At 41.6% G+C, this 14986-nt stretch overlaps 1 protein-coding gene and 1 pseudogene across 1 annotated transcript in view; one reads left to right on the top strand and one right to left on the bottom strand.

Annotated features, from left to right (window-relative positions):
* On the top strand, positions 1-12256 carry LOC121606176 (annotated as a pseudogene).
* Positions 12257-12535: 279 nt separating this feature from the next.
* LOC121606178 (protein unc-13 homolog B-like) overlaps positions 12536-14986 on the bottom strand; it is a 7535-nt gene continuing 5084 nt past the window's right edge. The window contains exon 6 of the mRNA XM_041936364.1: positions 12536-12547. Coding sequence (XP_041792298.1) covers positions 12536-12547 — 12 coding nt within the window. The remainder of the gene's footprint in view (positions 12548-14986) is intronic.

Here is a 14986-nt window from a genome sequence, read left to right on the forward strand (position 1 = left end):
TCCCAGTTCAGCAGCTGCCTTATGGACCACTACAGAGCTTTGTTTGAGGTCATGTCTAAACTCTGCGGACACATCAACCCTGAGATGAAGAAGACAAGTTACTATGCACTTGAGGCCTTCCTCAAACAGGTAGACACTTCAAGGCCGTCCCAGACCAACACGATGCTGACTGAAGTTAAGAGAATATTTCCAAAATAATTCCAGCATCATCTGCTGTCCAATAATTTGATGGTCATTTGTTAAAGGTTGCAGTGCACTGTCCATTGCCATACGAGGATATGGATTCTTTGCAGCCGTGTGTTTATTGCCTTGTTTGCTTTATTCACAGTTTGGTTTCGTGTGTAATCCACTAGATAATCTTAAATGTATTCTTTCATCTTCTGTCGTAGACAGATAAATAGTCAGCTAAAAGTAATGCGTGAACAGTTGAAATAGCTAAAAGTGAGGGTAAACAGTTGAAATAATTAGCTAAATGTAGCTAATGGATAGCAATTTAAGTTGTTAGCTAAAAGTAAAGGATAAACAGTTGAAATAGTTAGCTCAACATAATGAATGAATAATTTAAATACTGTAGCTAATCGTAGTGAATAAAAAGTTGAAATTGTTAGTGTTTAAAATGGATAAATGGGAGAAATGTCCTCCTTCGTAGTACTACAAATGCAAACCGACCCAAACATTGACTATTCAAGTATGGACAAAAAATTTTAAACATCCACTATCACTTTTATATCATTATTGTTAAAGAATATCCCCTTGAGTTCATCTGATATTAAAGATTTGACTGATTTGGTAAATAATAACCAATGCTGATAGTGATTAACATTTTGTTATCATTATATGTCAATGAATACATTTTCATGCCATCATATACATCAAGATTTTCTTACTGAATTATATTCCTGACAGAAGGACAAAATAATTGTAAGAAATGGTTTTGTATTACCAAAATGCTCAGTGCAGTTGTCCGTTTGTCCCTGCAGGGAGGAAAGTTCTTTGGTGGAGCAGTTTGTCTTTGAAATTCTCGTCATATTTGTCAAAAGTCTGGCTCTTGCACACTCAGATGAGCAGTCTATGGGTAATTGTTCCTCAACTTCAGCTTTATAGACGGGACACTCACATTTTTCACATTGTTATCAATGTCTTCTTGTCATTCAATAAATAAGTGGCTCGCAGTGGCAATTTACAGCTCAGAAGCAGGTTGATGGTTATATATCGCCTTATGTCGCCTGTTTTTACTTTCATGTTGCAAAACAACAATAGCTTTAAGCCACTTGATGATAATTGCTTTGAGAAAGGCATTTGTTCTTTATTTTTGAAGTCGTCATGTTAAAGGTTCCATTGCACATTGACAGAAATAATAATAGAAAGGTATGAAGCTGCTCACGCCACTCTTCCATCCTCAGGTACATTGCAGCAGTGCGGCAGCGCCATTGATCATCTGAAAAGAATCGTCAAACAAAAGGCCCCCAGCCTCAATCAGCACAGTACTAAGAGACGCGTCCCAAGGTTGGTACACAGTATGCATGCATATCAGTAGGATGTTTGCAAGCTACGAGACCTCCAGTAGTGTTTGCAGTAAATGTTCAAGCAATGATGAGATATTATGATTTATGTGCAGAAATGTATGTGAAATTCCTCTTCTTGCAGGGGCTTTCCACCTGATGGGAAGCTGTGCCTCTCCGATGTGGTTTTATGGCTTCTGGAGCAATGTGGCCGGCCTCGGACGAAGTGTCGCCACAAATGCATGGAACTCTTCTATGAGTTCATACCCCTCCTCCCAGGTGAACAATGCCACCCAGAGCTTCATCTTCCAAGGTTAGCGTCCAAGGTTTTGCTTTTTCTCGGCTGGACACTACCTATGCCATATCCCTCGGGTCCAGACTTCTAATGACAGTGTATAAAGGTATAGCACCTGGTGAGGACAGGATGGCACTTCCTTCCTTGGACATAAATACCAAAAGGCTAGCAGACGGCCTGCTTCAGCTTGCCTTTTCTCTTAGTCAACAGGTCAGTGGTACCTCTCTTTGCATAAGATTTGATGAAATAAGATGAAATTGAAACTACATGTGGTGAGCTGGAGTCAACTGCATCTAATGCAACCAATATCATTGCGTAGTTTATAGAAAAGAAAAATACGACGAATGTGATACAAGTTTACTGCGTGTTTGACTGCTTGCTGCCTCCTGTTGTATTTTACCATTTCTCTGCAGAGCGAGCAGCTGGTGGACTTGTTGTTGAACACCATCATGCTCTCTGTGCCCAAATCTGGAAGCCACAGCCACAACTTCCTGAGCTTCTCGCACGGGGAGTACTTCTACAGCCTCTTCCAGGCGACCATCAACACTGAGCTTCTGAGTCTGGACGCCACAGTGCCAGCCCTCATGAAAGCTTCCTCTCAAAACCCCAGCATGGTAGCTCTTTCTCCTTTCCTTTTAAATTAGTTTCAGAAAAGGTTTATTTAAAGGCATTCCCAAAACAAATATACTTCTAAGAGAATAATGATCAGTGGCATAACATTTTATAGGTTTACTGTAACATGTTAAAAACCTGACAGCTGCTTAGAGTTTTGTGGTCTTTTGTTCTGCTCATGTGATGAGTGAAGTGATCAATGGGACAATCTCCCCAAATGCAACAAATCAAATGACCCACTAAGATAAAAGATGAGCAGCAGCTGGCAAATTGACATGTGCTGCATAGAAATATGAGAAGTAGATTGTAAATTTAGGTTTGATTGATTGATTGACATTCGATAGTGCAGTAGCATTATTAGACTGGGTGCAGTCACGCTTCAGAGAATCATGGTCAGCACAGATCTATTTTTTATGGACAGATATAGATATTTGCAAGCCTGGCTAGCAGTGCTCTCGATTCTTTTGTGCACAGTGCATTGCATTCGTGCACCTGTCAAGGAACAGTGTTGTTCTGCGCGTGAGGTTTTCTGTTGAAATTTTCGTCAGGTGAGTGTGTTGCTGAATGGCATGCTGGACCACAGCTTTAGGGAGCGCTCTGTGAGGAAGACTCGGGGAAAACAGCTGGTCGAAGAGGTGCTGAGACGATGGAAAAGCCTGCAGTCGTGGTGGGAAGGACACTCGTCAACTCCAGAGAGCAAAACTGCCACTCTTCTGCTGCTCTCCAAGCTCCTACAGGTATGATGCTGAAGTTACTGCTTCATGTCCCCGAGCAAAAAAACCCTTCGTCTCATTCAGTAGAAACTGTAATTGCCAGGTTTGAGAAAAAATGAGTACATTAACACCACTACTACTAATAATAATGATCATCGTTTATGTGCCCAGGCCTGAAAAACTTGACCCCCTTTCTTTCCTGATTTCCTCTCATGTGAATTTACATCATGAATACTTTTCCCTCTCTCATCAGATCGACTCCTCTGTCTGCTCTGATATCAACCATGAAGCATTCAGGCCGGTGTTTTCCACTTTCACTATGCTGCTGGTTGACATGAATCTGCCTCTGAACCTCAAGGTATGGAGAGGATATACGGCAGATTACTTCAAATGACTTTTTGATGAAGTAAGAACGACTTTTACTTTTTTTTTGTTCGAGTTGCTTAACAAAGTAAACAAAGCTGAAATGTAAGTTTCTTTTGTTGAATTCTCTCAACTCTTCAGAGTCAGGCCCTGTTGGTGTTGCCCTTCTTCACAATTCTCCCAGAGGAGCCACTGGCTGAGCTGCAGAGAGCTCTGGACGCCCTGGTAGCTTCCCACTTCCCCATGCAGTCAGATGAGTTTGCTAAGGGCTCGCTTCAGCGCAACAACTACATGGACTGTGTCCGAAAGGTAAAGTGTTTTGGAGATGAGACAGATTAAAGTGGAAAAGTTTATTTGATACAGTTTTGAGAACAAGCAGATGCCAAACACTGACCAACGACTCTTGTGGTGAGTAAGTAAGTTTTACTTGCAGCTGGTGTTTGGGAGGCACCAACCCAACATCTCTTTGTGTCTTTTAGTTGCTGGATGCCCTAGAGCTTTCTCAGAGCCCCCTCCTGCTCAAACTGATGGCAGGGATTCTGTGTCGAGATAGAAAACACATCATGGAGGAGCACTTCCAAACCTGTTTCCAAAGAATTGCAAAGCGGTTAGTAAAGGCTTCAAAACCATTCTTCAGTCAGAAGTCATGAGGTAACACAAGGTTTCCTTCTTTCTTACTTAAATGGAGTTGCATTTGTTTTAATAGATTAAAATTAAATAAATGTTTTAAATGGTATTATCAAGTGTAGTTTTAGATACACATTTAGTTTAGAATATGAACCCAATCCCCAAGTATCACGTCTCAGCTTTTCACATAAACCTCAGTTGGAAAGAAAACACACTCCCGGTTCAGGACAGCCTTTTGAGAGGCGATGCACATCATGGCTGGGAGCTGTCAAGTTCCATCGCAGGTTCATTATGTTGCTGTATTGCATTAGATCTTACAGGAGTTGCTTATTTTGTGTCCACTCCCTGTGTTGATGTCTGACTAGGTCAAGCAGCGAGCGGCAGCTGCAGCTAATGTGTGCAGTGTATGGAGTGATCCAGCAGGGCGACGTGCCGATGAGCTCCATGCTGCAGGCCATGGTGGAGAGGGTCCTGCTGCCCCTTGCCTCTAACTGTAGCCCCAAGGCCCTGAATGACTTCTTTGTGGCAAATGTCTCCGACATGACAGCTTTGCTGCTCAGCCGCTTCACTAAGGTTTGCTTCTTAACATTGTTACATGGTACTAGTCAGCCAGTATTATATAACGTAGATCAGTTGAGCGTGTTCGAAATCGATTTATGGCTAATTTGTTTATTGATTTAGTCAAATGAAACAGAATTTGAGATCCAGTTGCTGAAGAAGAACGGCGGCTACAAGCCGATGGAGCTCCTGTATTCTCGGCTTCCCAAAGAAGAGGTTTACTCCAAGGAATCCCGCATTAATCAAGCCTACTGTCCATCAGACAAAACAGAGGGGAACGAGTTGTCCAAGACCTTGATCAAGTAGGACTCCCCTGTACTTTTAAAAGTCAAGAAGTGACATGACAGAGATGTGAAATGCGTAAATGATGGCTATTGCTGTTATTTCCATTAGGTCGTGTTTTGAAGCGTTCACTGAGAACATGGCGGGTGAGACTCAGCTCCTTGAACTTAGGAGACACTATCACTGTGCTGCGTACAACTGTGCCATCACCGTCATCAGCTGCAGCTTCACTGAGCTTCCTGTTCAGTGAGAAACCAGAGAAGGTCCTCGCTGGCCTTCAGAGTTATATCCAAGTCATCTTTCATTTTGGAACGGTGCACTACAATGAACTACACAACCACCTTCAGGTTTTGAATGTTCTGTGGTGTTAATGGTGCTCTTTCTTTGTCCAGAATCAGTTCATCCTGGAGAATATCATCGATGTTGAAAGGACCTACAACTTTCCAGTTGAAATTGAGGTAAGTTTTATTAACAAATCTGCTTGTTTAACAATATACTTTGAGTTGCAGTTGTGGTTAATTTCTTTTTTTCGCTGATGTAGGTCCCACTTGAGAGAAAGAAGAAGTACGTCATGATTGGAAAAGAAGTGAGCGAGGAGAATGGAGGTATTTACTGCTCATTTACTGACTGCAACCATGACTGGTCTTATTGGGCACATGAAAAGGAACAACAGAACTCCCAAAACTGAACAGGTCAGTGGCACTAAAGAAGGTTTGAACAGAACTGTCATTTCTCTGGAGACAGAAACAGATGGCTTCACACATCATCATGAACAAGTCTTATTTAATGGAGCTTTTGTCTCTTCTTTTTTTAATCAAACAGGGAAACATGCCGAGTGAGCTTCCTCCATGGATGAAATTTTTACATGGAAAACTAGCAAATCCAGCCACACCTCTGAATATTCGACTCTTCATCTCAAAGCTGATGATCAACACAGAGGAGGTAAGTGTCGCTCGATACAAATGTATTTTATATTATTACTGTCGTTGTAAATAAACCAAATATGATGCTGTATGTGACTCCTCATTCTCTGCTCCTCTAATGGTCACTGTTTGTTTGTGGATTTGGATTTTGTTGTCAATTTTTCCAGGTTTTTGGACCATATGCCAAACTCTTCTTGGGGCCGCTCCTGCAGGTTGTCGTCTCTGAAAACAACGGAGGAGAGGGGGTCCATTTTATGGTGGTGGATATTGTGGTCACAGTTCTGTCTTGGACAAACCTGGCCAGCCCCAAGGTTGCTCATACTTGCATTTTAAAGACAGCAAATATAAATCATTAATACGTTTTTATTAGAGGCTGTGTATTTCCAAGGGAATTAAAGCAAATTTTAGGATAGAGATATTATCTAAAGACAAAAAAGAAGAACCATTAGTAACAGAATTTTTTCGTCTCAGGGAAACCCCAGAGATGAAGTGCTCGCCAACCGGCTGCTAGAGTTCCTGATGAAGCACAGCTTCCACGCCAAGAGGGCAGTTTTCCGCCACAACCTGGAGATCATTCGCACTCTGGTAGAGTGCTGGAAAGACTGTCTGCATGTGCCTTACAGGTACTACTTGCACACACTCACTGAACAATTGATGTGCAGTTGACACAATCAGTGTAGCTGCATGAAAGTTAAAGTTAAAACGTTAGTAGGGCGTGAACTCTGTCCAAAGTTACAAACTATGTTCAAACTAGACTACATTTGAACTTAAGTATAGCTGGTGCCACCCAGTGCTGGTTCCCACTCTGGGGTTCCTGACCCCCACTTGTCAAAGCTTCACTGGGGGTTACAACACCTTGATTGTAAGAGGTGTAAGAAAACCTTTTGGCAACACTTTATGTTAAGGTGCGCATATTAACCATGGACTAGATTCTCATTAGCATGTATATAATAGTAGCATATTGAGTCTTTATTAGTCAATTATAAACCACCTATTAATGCCTTATTCTGCATGACCACATTCTGCAATTAACTAAAACAAAGAGATTTCCCTCAATAACCTCCTAAGTGCATCTTATTGATAGTCAGAAAGTTGTTGCACATGAATTATGATCTTAATAACGTAACCCTACCCCTTAATAACCCTAACCCCAAGAATAAGGTAGTAATAAGTCCTTTATTATGATGAATAAAGAGCCAATGTGCAACTAATATGCATGCTAATAAGCAGCTAGTGAATGGTGAATACTGTGTGTTCTTAATTAGCTAATCCCTGTCCATCCCTCACCAACAAGGGGTGCGTTAGAAGATGATGACAGGTCTGATAGTATACAAGCATAAATTCTGTGTTTTTCATCAAATGGAGTTGAATCGCTCTCTTTTTTTGCCCTTGCAGTTTGATATACGAGCGCTTTTGTGGCACCAACCCAAACAGTAAAGACAACTCTGTTGGACTTCAGCTGCTGGGAATCATCCTGGCCAACAACCTCCCTGCTTACGATGCCTCATGTGGAATTGAATATGAGAGGTAATATTTACAGTGTAGCTAAATGGCAGCATACTGTGCACTGAATCACCCGACAGCTTCACTGTTTGAAAACCATCATTTTATTATGAATTTTTAAGATGCAAGTTAAGAGCAGTATATTCTAACAGTCATCTTTTTTGTTTGTTTGTTTGTTTTTCCCATGTGTTGAGTTCACACATGCCATCTTTCAAGGCAGCTGTAAACATTTGAATGTGTTGTGTTTTTCAGGCACATCCAGTCTCTCACCAACAACGTGTCCTTTGTAAGGTATAAAGACGTCTACGCAGCTGCTGCTGAAATTATCGGCCTCATCCTGAAGAATATGACTGAAATGGATGATGTATGAGACTTTCCCAGTTTGGTTGACTTACAGTTATTCTTCTTTTATGTTGGTGTCTGAGGAGAGCTCAAATCACCTGAATAGAAAGAAAAGATTGCAACACAGGGAGAAGAAAATCTGTTTTTCTGTCTGAAATATAAATCGTTCCATTAATCAACGCTGTCTGTAAATCGCCAATTCAGACCAAGGTTTGAAAATTAACCAAGTTTTATTGTAACTGCAACTTTCTTTACAATTTTTCAGGTTTGTCAACTATGTGTTCTTCCTCCTGCCGAAGTCGCACGGCATCTTGAAGACTCATTGTTTGGAGTGCGTGCTGAGCCGAGCTGATGTCATCCCAGACATCTTCCTGCAGCTGAAGACCACAGGCTTCATTCAGACGATGGGCCACAGGTACGTCCTACCCATTATCTCCTCCATGACCTGCATGCTTATTATCTTTCTGGCTTGTTTTTGGTTCATATCCATCATAGAGATCTACAGAAAGGTTGAGACATTAATTTATAGAACTGAAAGCACCCTGAACAAATGTAACCATCACCGAAAAGATCCAACTTTACAGGTATGTAGAGCTCTTACAAGCAACTTCCAATCCTTTTTAAAAAATCAGTGTCACACAAAACAGTACGTCCACTTCAACTACAGGAAATCAGAAGAGATTTGACATTCAGGGCCTTCCTCCTTTAGCTTCCAGTATAAGCTAATAGATAACAAGTGCAAATGAGTAACACGTGAACATTTATTTATGCTTCACATCATTCTTCTGTGTCTCCAGGGATGAAGCCAGGCAGAGAGTTTGTCTGGACATCATCCACAAGATTATTGCCCACCTGACCCCAGTTCAGCTTCAGGAGCTCCTGGGGGCTGTCACTGCTTTTGTCTCCCATCCTTCACCAGTGTGCAGAGAGAGGATGTATGACATCCTCATGTGGATCCAGGACAACTACAGGCACTGTGAACCTTTTTGGCTTCCAGTCTCATGCAAATCCTCATTTCCCACTTTTGTGTCTTGTTAAACTAGTTACCACAAACTATGTCACCGTCTTCAGTAACTTTTTCTGATTTGACCCATTTAGTGGTTGCAAAATGTAAACGATCAACCAATGTGGGACCAAACACATCCCATATAGGAAGACTAGGACATGGTGCAAACTGTCCTGCAAAATGGGTTTCCAATTCCCCATTATTAGTCTGTTGCTTTTTATGGTCACTGAACTGCATTATGCTCATGTGTTTGCAGGTTTCCTGTTGCTTGCACTCCATTGGTACTTCTCTGATGTTAAATTTAACGATACTTTGTTTTTTTTATTCTTCCAGTGATGAAGAGAGCATGGAAGACAACACCTCAGTAGAGGTTTTGAATGCAGCTAAAGAAACACTACTTCAGGGACTGTCTGAGGAAAACCAAGGCCTTCAGTCAGTACCCACTACTTGTGTCCTGTCTTTACTTTTTGCTGTATTTCATATTCTGTCTTTATTTTCTATATAAATTCAGTGTTTTAATTGAAGAAAAAAGCCCATCCCTGTCTGTTGTGTTTTCAGGCTCTATGTTCGTAACTTCTGGAGTCAGGAGAAGCGCCTCCCCACTGCCACCCTGGAACGTTCTCTGTACTCCTGTCAAATAGAAAGGTGTTTCTTGAGCTTGGCTGCCAATCTGCTGCTGGAAATGACCAGCCAGAGTCCTGACTTCAAACGAAACATGTTTGAGTCTCCACTGTCAGAGTGTACCTTCCAGGTGAGTTGAAATCTGCAGCATTTGTCTTTTCTCAGCCAGTTATTTGAGTTGTTTGAGATTTCTCTTTGTAAACTGCTGACGAGCCTGATGTATTGATGACATTTTCCCAGTCTCTAGGACTATGTGATTGATTCCAACTGGCGCTTCAGGAGCACCGTGATGACTCCCATGTTTGTTGAAACGCAAAGCTCTCAGGGCCCAGAGAGTTTAGCAGCATCCCAGTCTGGATCCATGAAGGGGAAGCTCCGAGCCACTCAGATGTCATTAGAGTTCTCCCAAACCCAAACAGCAGGTACCACTGAAATTCAATAACCTGCTATTAAAGCAGTACTAAATATAGATTCCAGGTCGACGTACAGCATACAACTGGCTGAAGGGCAGCAGTGTGGATACACTAGCAGAGTACACGCTTGGCTCTGAGTCTCTGTCTTCATTGCTGGTGTTTGATAAGAAAACTGAGAGGCGAACTACAGCGAGGAGACCAGTGGGAGAAGGCTTTGGCCTGAGGCGTCTGACTGCATCAACCGATGAGGTGGACGGTCACACCAGAGGTCAGTCTCTGAGAAGAAACCCCCACCTGTCTAAGCATGCAACACTTTCCATCCTTCAGATAATGTCTGATGACTCTTAAGTATGTTCCAAGAGAGATATTTTGGGTTTTTTTGCAGGTTTTACAAGGTTATAACCAGTTCACTATCTGAATACGGGCAGTTTCACCATAAAAGATTATATGCATTTCTGAAGAAAACCCTCTTTCTAAATACACTTTCTGATATGTTTTGTTGCATGTTTGTGCAACTATCAAATTGTAACAGGTTACATGATTACAGCACAGAGGGTGCTGAATGTGAAGCTTCCTATCAATCTGCTGGTATTTGGCATCCAAATGTTTTAGGGTTAATGTTTTCAAACTGATGAATCTGACTTGTCATGTGTGCAGTTTTAACTTCACAGTTAACAGTTTTAAACTAAAATAAAAAAAACATGACCAACAGACCAAGAACCTGAGTTTAAATGTTCTTGTAGTGATGATTTGAGAAGACTTGAGTGTTGAAAACTTCTTGTGCAGGATGATTATTTGAGACCTTTGAAGCCATCATTCATAACTGTTAGATGTTCTGTTAATGTGAGTATCTTTTGTGTCGACAGCACAAAACGAGCAACGTAATAACATCCTGAGACTGAGACGCAGATTTCTGAAGGATCAGGAGAAAGTCAGCTTGACATTTGCACAAAATGAGATCCAACACCAAAGACAGAAAAAGGTATCAAACATTTAAGACAACACAAGACGTTGATCTGTAATTATTTTTTGAAATGCTGGGTGGCAGTACATAAAAGTTAAGTACGATTGGTCGCAGTGTAGTCCAGTGCTTACTGTCACTGACACCATCAGTGGTTCTGTTTGGAGTCTCACAGGAAGAAAAAGCTGATCAAAGGCTGCGAAAAGAGGCTCAGGTGACTCTGTAACTACAGAGTGGGAGACTTCCCAGACATCCAGATCTCCTACAGCAGCCTCATCACCCCCCTTCAAGCACTAGCCCAGGTAAGACTGCCAGGGCTCTCTGTGTTCTTCCCACTGAGTAGTCAGGCTCTAAATATACCAGACATGAATGAATGCAAATAAAACATATGTCCAAATAACAAATAACTACATAACAGCTTTGATCACAGATTTTTTTTTCTTTGTATATTCCTTTAGAGAGATCCAAACTTGGCCAAACAGCTGTTCAGCTCCCTGTTCGCTGGAATCCTCCAAGAAATGGACAAACACAAATCGAGAGGGGAGAGCAGGAGCATTAAAGATGAGCTGTGGTGCAACATGAACACATTCTTGAGCAAGAGTACCCTGTGTTTCCCTCCATTCATAGCATGTGTGCAGGTACGACCGTCACAAACTGTGTCAGTATTTTCACTCTGCTGACAAAGTCTTGAATCTGTAAAATGACAGTGGCGTTCATTGAGTGTCCAAATGAAAGCAGTGCCTATATTATCTACACTGACTACATTTACATCCAAAGTGACCCTGTATTTGTGGCCAGTGAGAAAAATTAATAAAAAATAAACACTCTCACTTAACACACTTAAAATGAACACACTACTGGTTGTGTTGTTAGGACATGTGCTACCAGAATAAGGAGCTGCAGCAGATCCATCCTGCATCCATCAGCTCCACTTGCCTGGTGAGTCTCCAGCAGCCGTCCGGCATCCTGCTGCCGGAAGAGGGCTTGTTGCATGGTGGTGGCCAGGATGAACCTCCAGCCAAACGCTCACGAGGACTCAAAGAAATCCCCCCAGACACCAATAAATGGATCCATCTCACAAGGTATTTCAATGTTGACCTTTGATACTGGTTCTGTCAGTGCTGGCTGGGAGCTCAGTGTAAGGACTGCAACGTTTAAGGGTTTGTGTGATGTATTTGTCTGCTTTTCCAATGGACACATAGGCATTCACACATTCCTGCACCTTATGTCTGTCCCTACACATTTTGTAAGAGTGTAACTGTCAGTAGCTATATTACACACACATCAGTTTGATACTGAACAAAAAGAACTTTAGGTCCCTTTATGAGTCCTTCTGACCCATTAGTAGCAGTCTGGGTTTTATGTACATATTGTAAATTGTAACTGTAAATAACTGGTGGTTTGTTATTGTGAATTTTGTGTTTATTTTCTTTGCATGTTGTGTGTATTTTTGGTTTGAGATTCCTTTTTTTGTTGTTTGCATCATTTATCATATTCATATATTACAACTGTCATTTACTGAAACCGAATTTTAAAAGAAATGTATTAAATAAAATCTGTACTTTAATGTTTAAAGGTACTGTCTCTGCCCCATATTTGAACGTGGTAAAACGAACCTGTGTGTGCCTTGTGCAGGGTCCTAGGCCTACCCTAGGTGGCGTTGTCGACAACAGTAATACAAATTCTCCTGCAGTTCCCTCGTTATGCCACACAGGCTTCTCCGACATTTTGTCATCGAACACAGTTCAAGCACATTTATTCCAAAATGTTGACTGAGGATTTTGTATTTTCACTCAGTCTGGATCTTCGGTCCGTCAACTCTGAGACTTTTAGGGACATAAACATCACAGAGAGCGCGAACAGCGGCTTGTGTGGCTTTAATGGGCGCGCGCCCGCATACACAGACCACCACACAGCCACAAAAACCCGTTCATGTTGAACGTGCTCTCGTTTTCTTTACATTAAAATTTCGGATTTATTACAAATGACAATATCCACTAAAGTTCGTTGTTTTAAAGCGAGTGACACAGAGTCTGGAAAAAGTTCAGTGAATGACTTTTGTAGAGGCCAGCTCTTTGTGGCAGCTATAGCCGCGGTAATTTATTGTTATTATTGTATTGTCACGTCGGAGTAGGCGGGTCACGTGGTGGTGGTACGTCAGCATCAGAGGTGGTATAGTCAGCTGTTCACCTGGTATTGGGGTTTTTGAACTGAGAGGGGGTGAAGGAGAAGTGCTACTTTTTGCTGACCGCTTGATTTTGTCATTGATGGAATCCCTGCCTTTCTGATGTAAGTGCTGTTTTAATCACCAATAAATGCACCAAGCAGTATACTTTTGGAGCAGGTTATTCATTGAACACAAACTTCAGCCAGCGCGTCAGGCATGGTATGTTTTTCCCTAATTCAGCCTCTCGGCGGCTACGTGGATCAGGATAGTCGCCTATAACTTTTATCAATAAAGTCGCTCATGTCAGTAAATAGAATCTGTATTTTTGCAGAACCGTCAGTGCTGATGTTGTGTCTGTTGCTCACACCTGTTTATATGAACTTTTCTGTCCCTTCACTTTATGAAACACTTGTTATCATCACACATCAGCAGCTTCCACATCTGTGCCACCAGGTGCGGCGCGCATTTTACGCACGTGGCACAGCCGCGGCACCAACCATTTCACTCGTGCTACGTGGCGACGAGATCAGTCAGCATCTAACTGTAATTGAGCTTCCGGGTCTTTGTTGTTCTCACAGAATCCAGGTTTATCCAATAAAAACATCTGGAACATAGAAGCCGTCCCCAGGACGCGTCCAGCCTCATCACAGCTGTCATGTTTCTAACAAACTCATTAGAATGAGTAACAAAAGCAGGCTCACAGTCATTATTTCACTGATCTATATTCCATCATATTTAGATAAAGATGAAAAGAAAATCAGTGTTAAACTTAATGAGGTGCATTTGACGTGATTCCAGCAAACCTGAATTCTCGCTCTCATAGTTCACCTCCAATGTTGTGCTGCTCATTATAAAGCTGGGTTAGCCTGTGCACCTTTTTTATTCAGGCATGTAATGTCAACTGTAAACATGATATAATTGAAATGGCAATGACATGTTTTTTTTACTATTAATGCAACCATCTTAAATGATAGGCCTTTGTCAGCTGCTGTTTTACCTTGGCTTTAGTGTTTGCCTTCATTACTGATCTGTTTTTCCTGTACATTCATACATGCACACATGTTGACCTGGACCAACTGGTGCTTTTTAATTGTTTTCCTTCATGTTTCTCCTTTTTTCGGTGGCGTGAGTCGGCTTATAGTGGAGGCTAGGCACGTTAGAGGGGTTCCCCTCCCGGTTTGTAGTGTTAAAGTTCACCGGGACACAGTTTGCAGTGGTGCACCATTTGCAGTGATTGCCAATTTCAGTGAGCATGCGTGGTGGGTGAGTCGTTGCACTCCTGGAACACACCCTTAGGTAGGCTGCCTCCCTTTAGCTGGCTTCTGTCCACTCTTTTTGTTATTTTGGAATTAGTGTTTCAAAAAGAACCCATCTTACTGTTTCATAAAATTTTAAGTTGTTCAGAGAGTAGTTATATTTTGTTCAGATATATGTATGTATATATGTTCATCATTGCCCCCCCATATGGATGTATGTATGTATAGTTTAATGTAAACGTTTGTGCTCTTTCTTCAGAAAACCCACCTGTCACATCTGGTTATTATAAACACAGATGTTTAAAATACATATTTTAATATGCATCATCACAATAACAGTGTTACCTACATTGGTAGCAGTAAATCTAATAAAATCATCAGAAAAATACATCCGTTGGTTTGGTGCTTATCTATGTCCTAAACATAAAAGGAGCAAACATTTCTAATCATCACATTAAATATGTTGTTTTTGATGCATATTTGTCTTCCAAATACATGAGTGCGTGTGAATGGGTATATAAAGCGTATTAACTTAAATAACTTTGTAAAAAGGCACTTTATAAAGTTCGGTCCATTTCCTTGCATAAGTTTTGGGGCAGATCTTATCCAATATGGCGGACGCGCTGACACATCGCAGCAACGGGCCAACCCGCTTGATGAGGCGTCTACATTTTATATGTCTATGGTCTCGCCTCATACCTTTCCTCTTCTTACCCTCGGCCCTCGGCTGTAATTAGTCCAGCCCAGAGTCAATCATTAATAATGGCGTGTGTGGGAAATCTGTCAGCAAAACACACCAAAGCAAGCTTTATTTTAGCCTTTGGAACAAACTCAGTTTCAAT

This window comes from Chelmon rostratus, chromosome 5, assembly GCF_017976325.1.
Source record: "Chelmon rostratus isolate fCheRos1 chromosome 5, fCheRos1.pri, whole genome shotgun sequence".
NCBI lineage: Eukaryota > Metazoa > Chordata > Actinopteri > Chaetodontiformes > Chaetodontidae > Chelmon > Chelmon rostratus.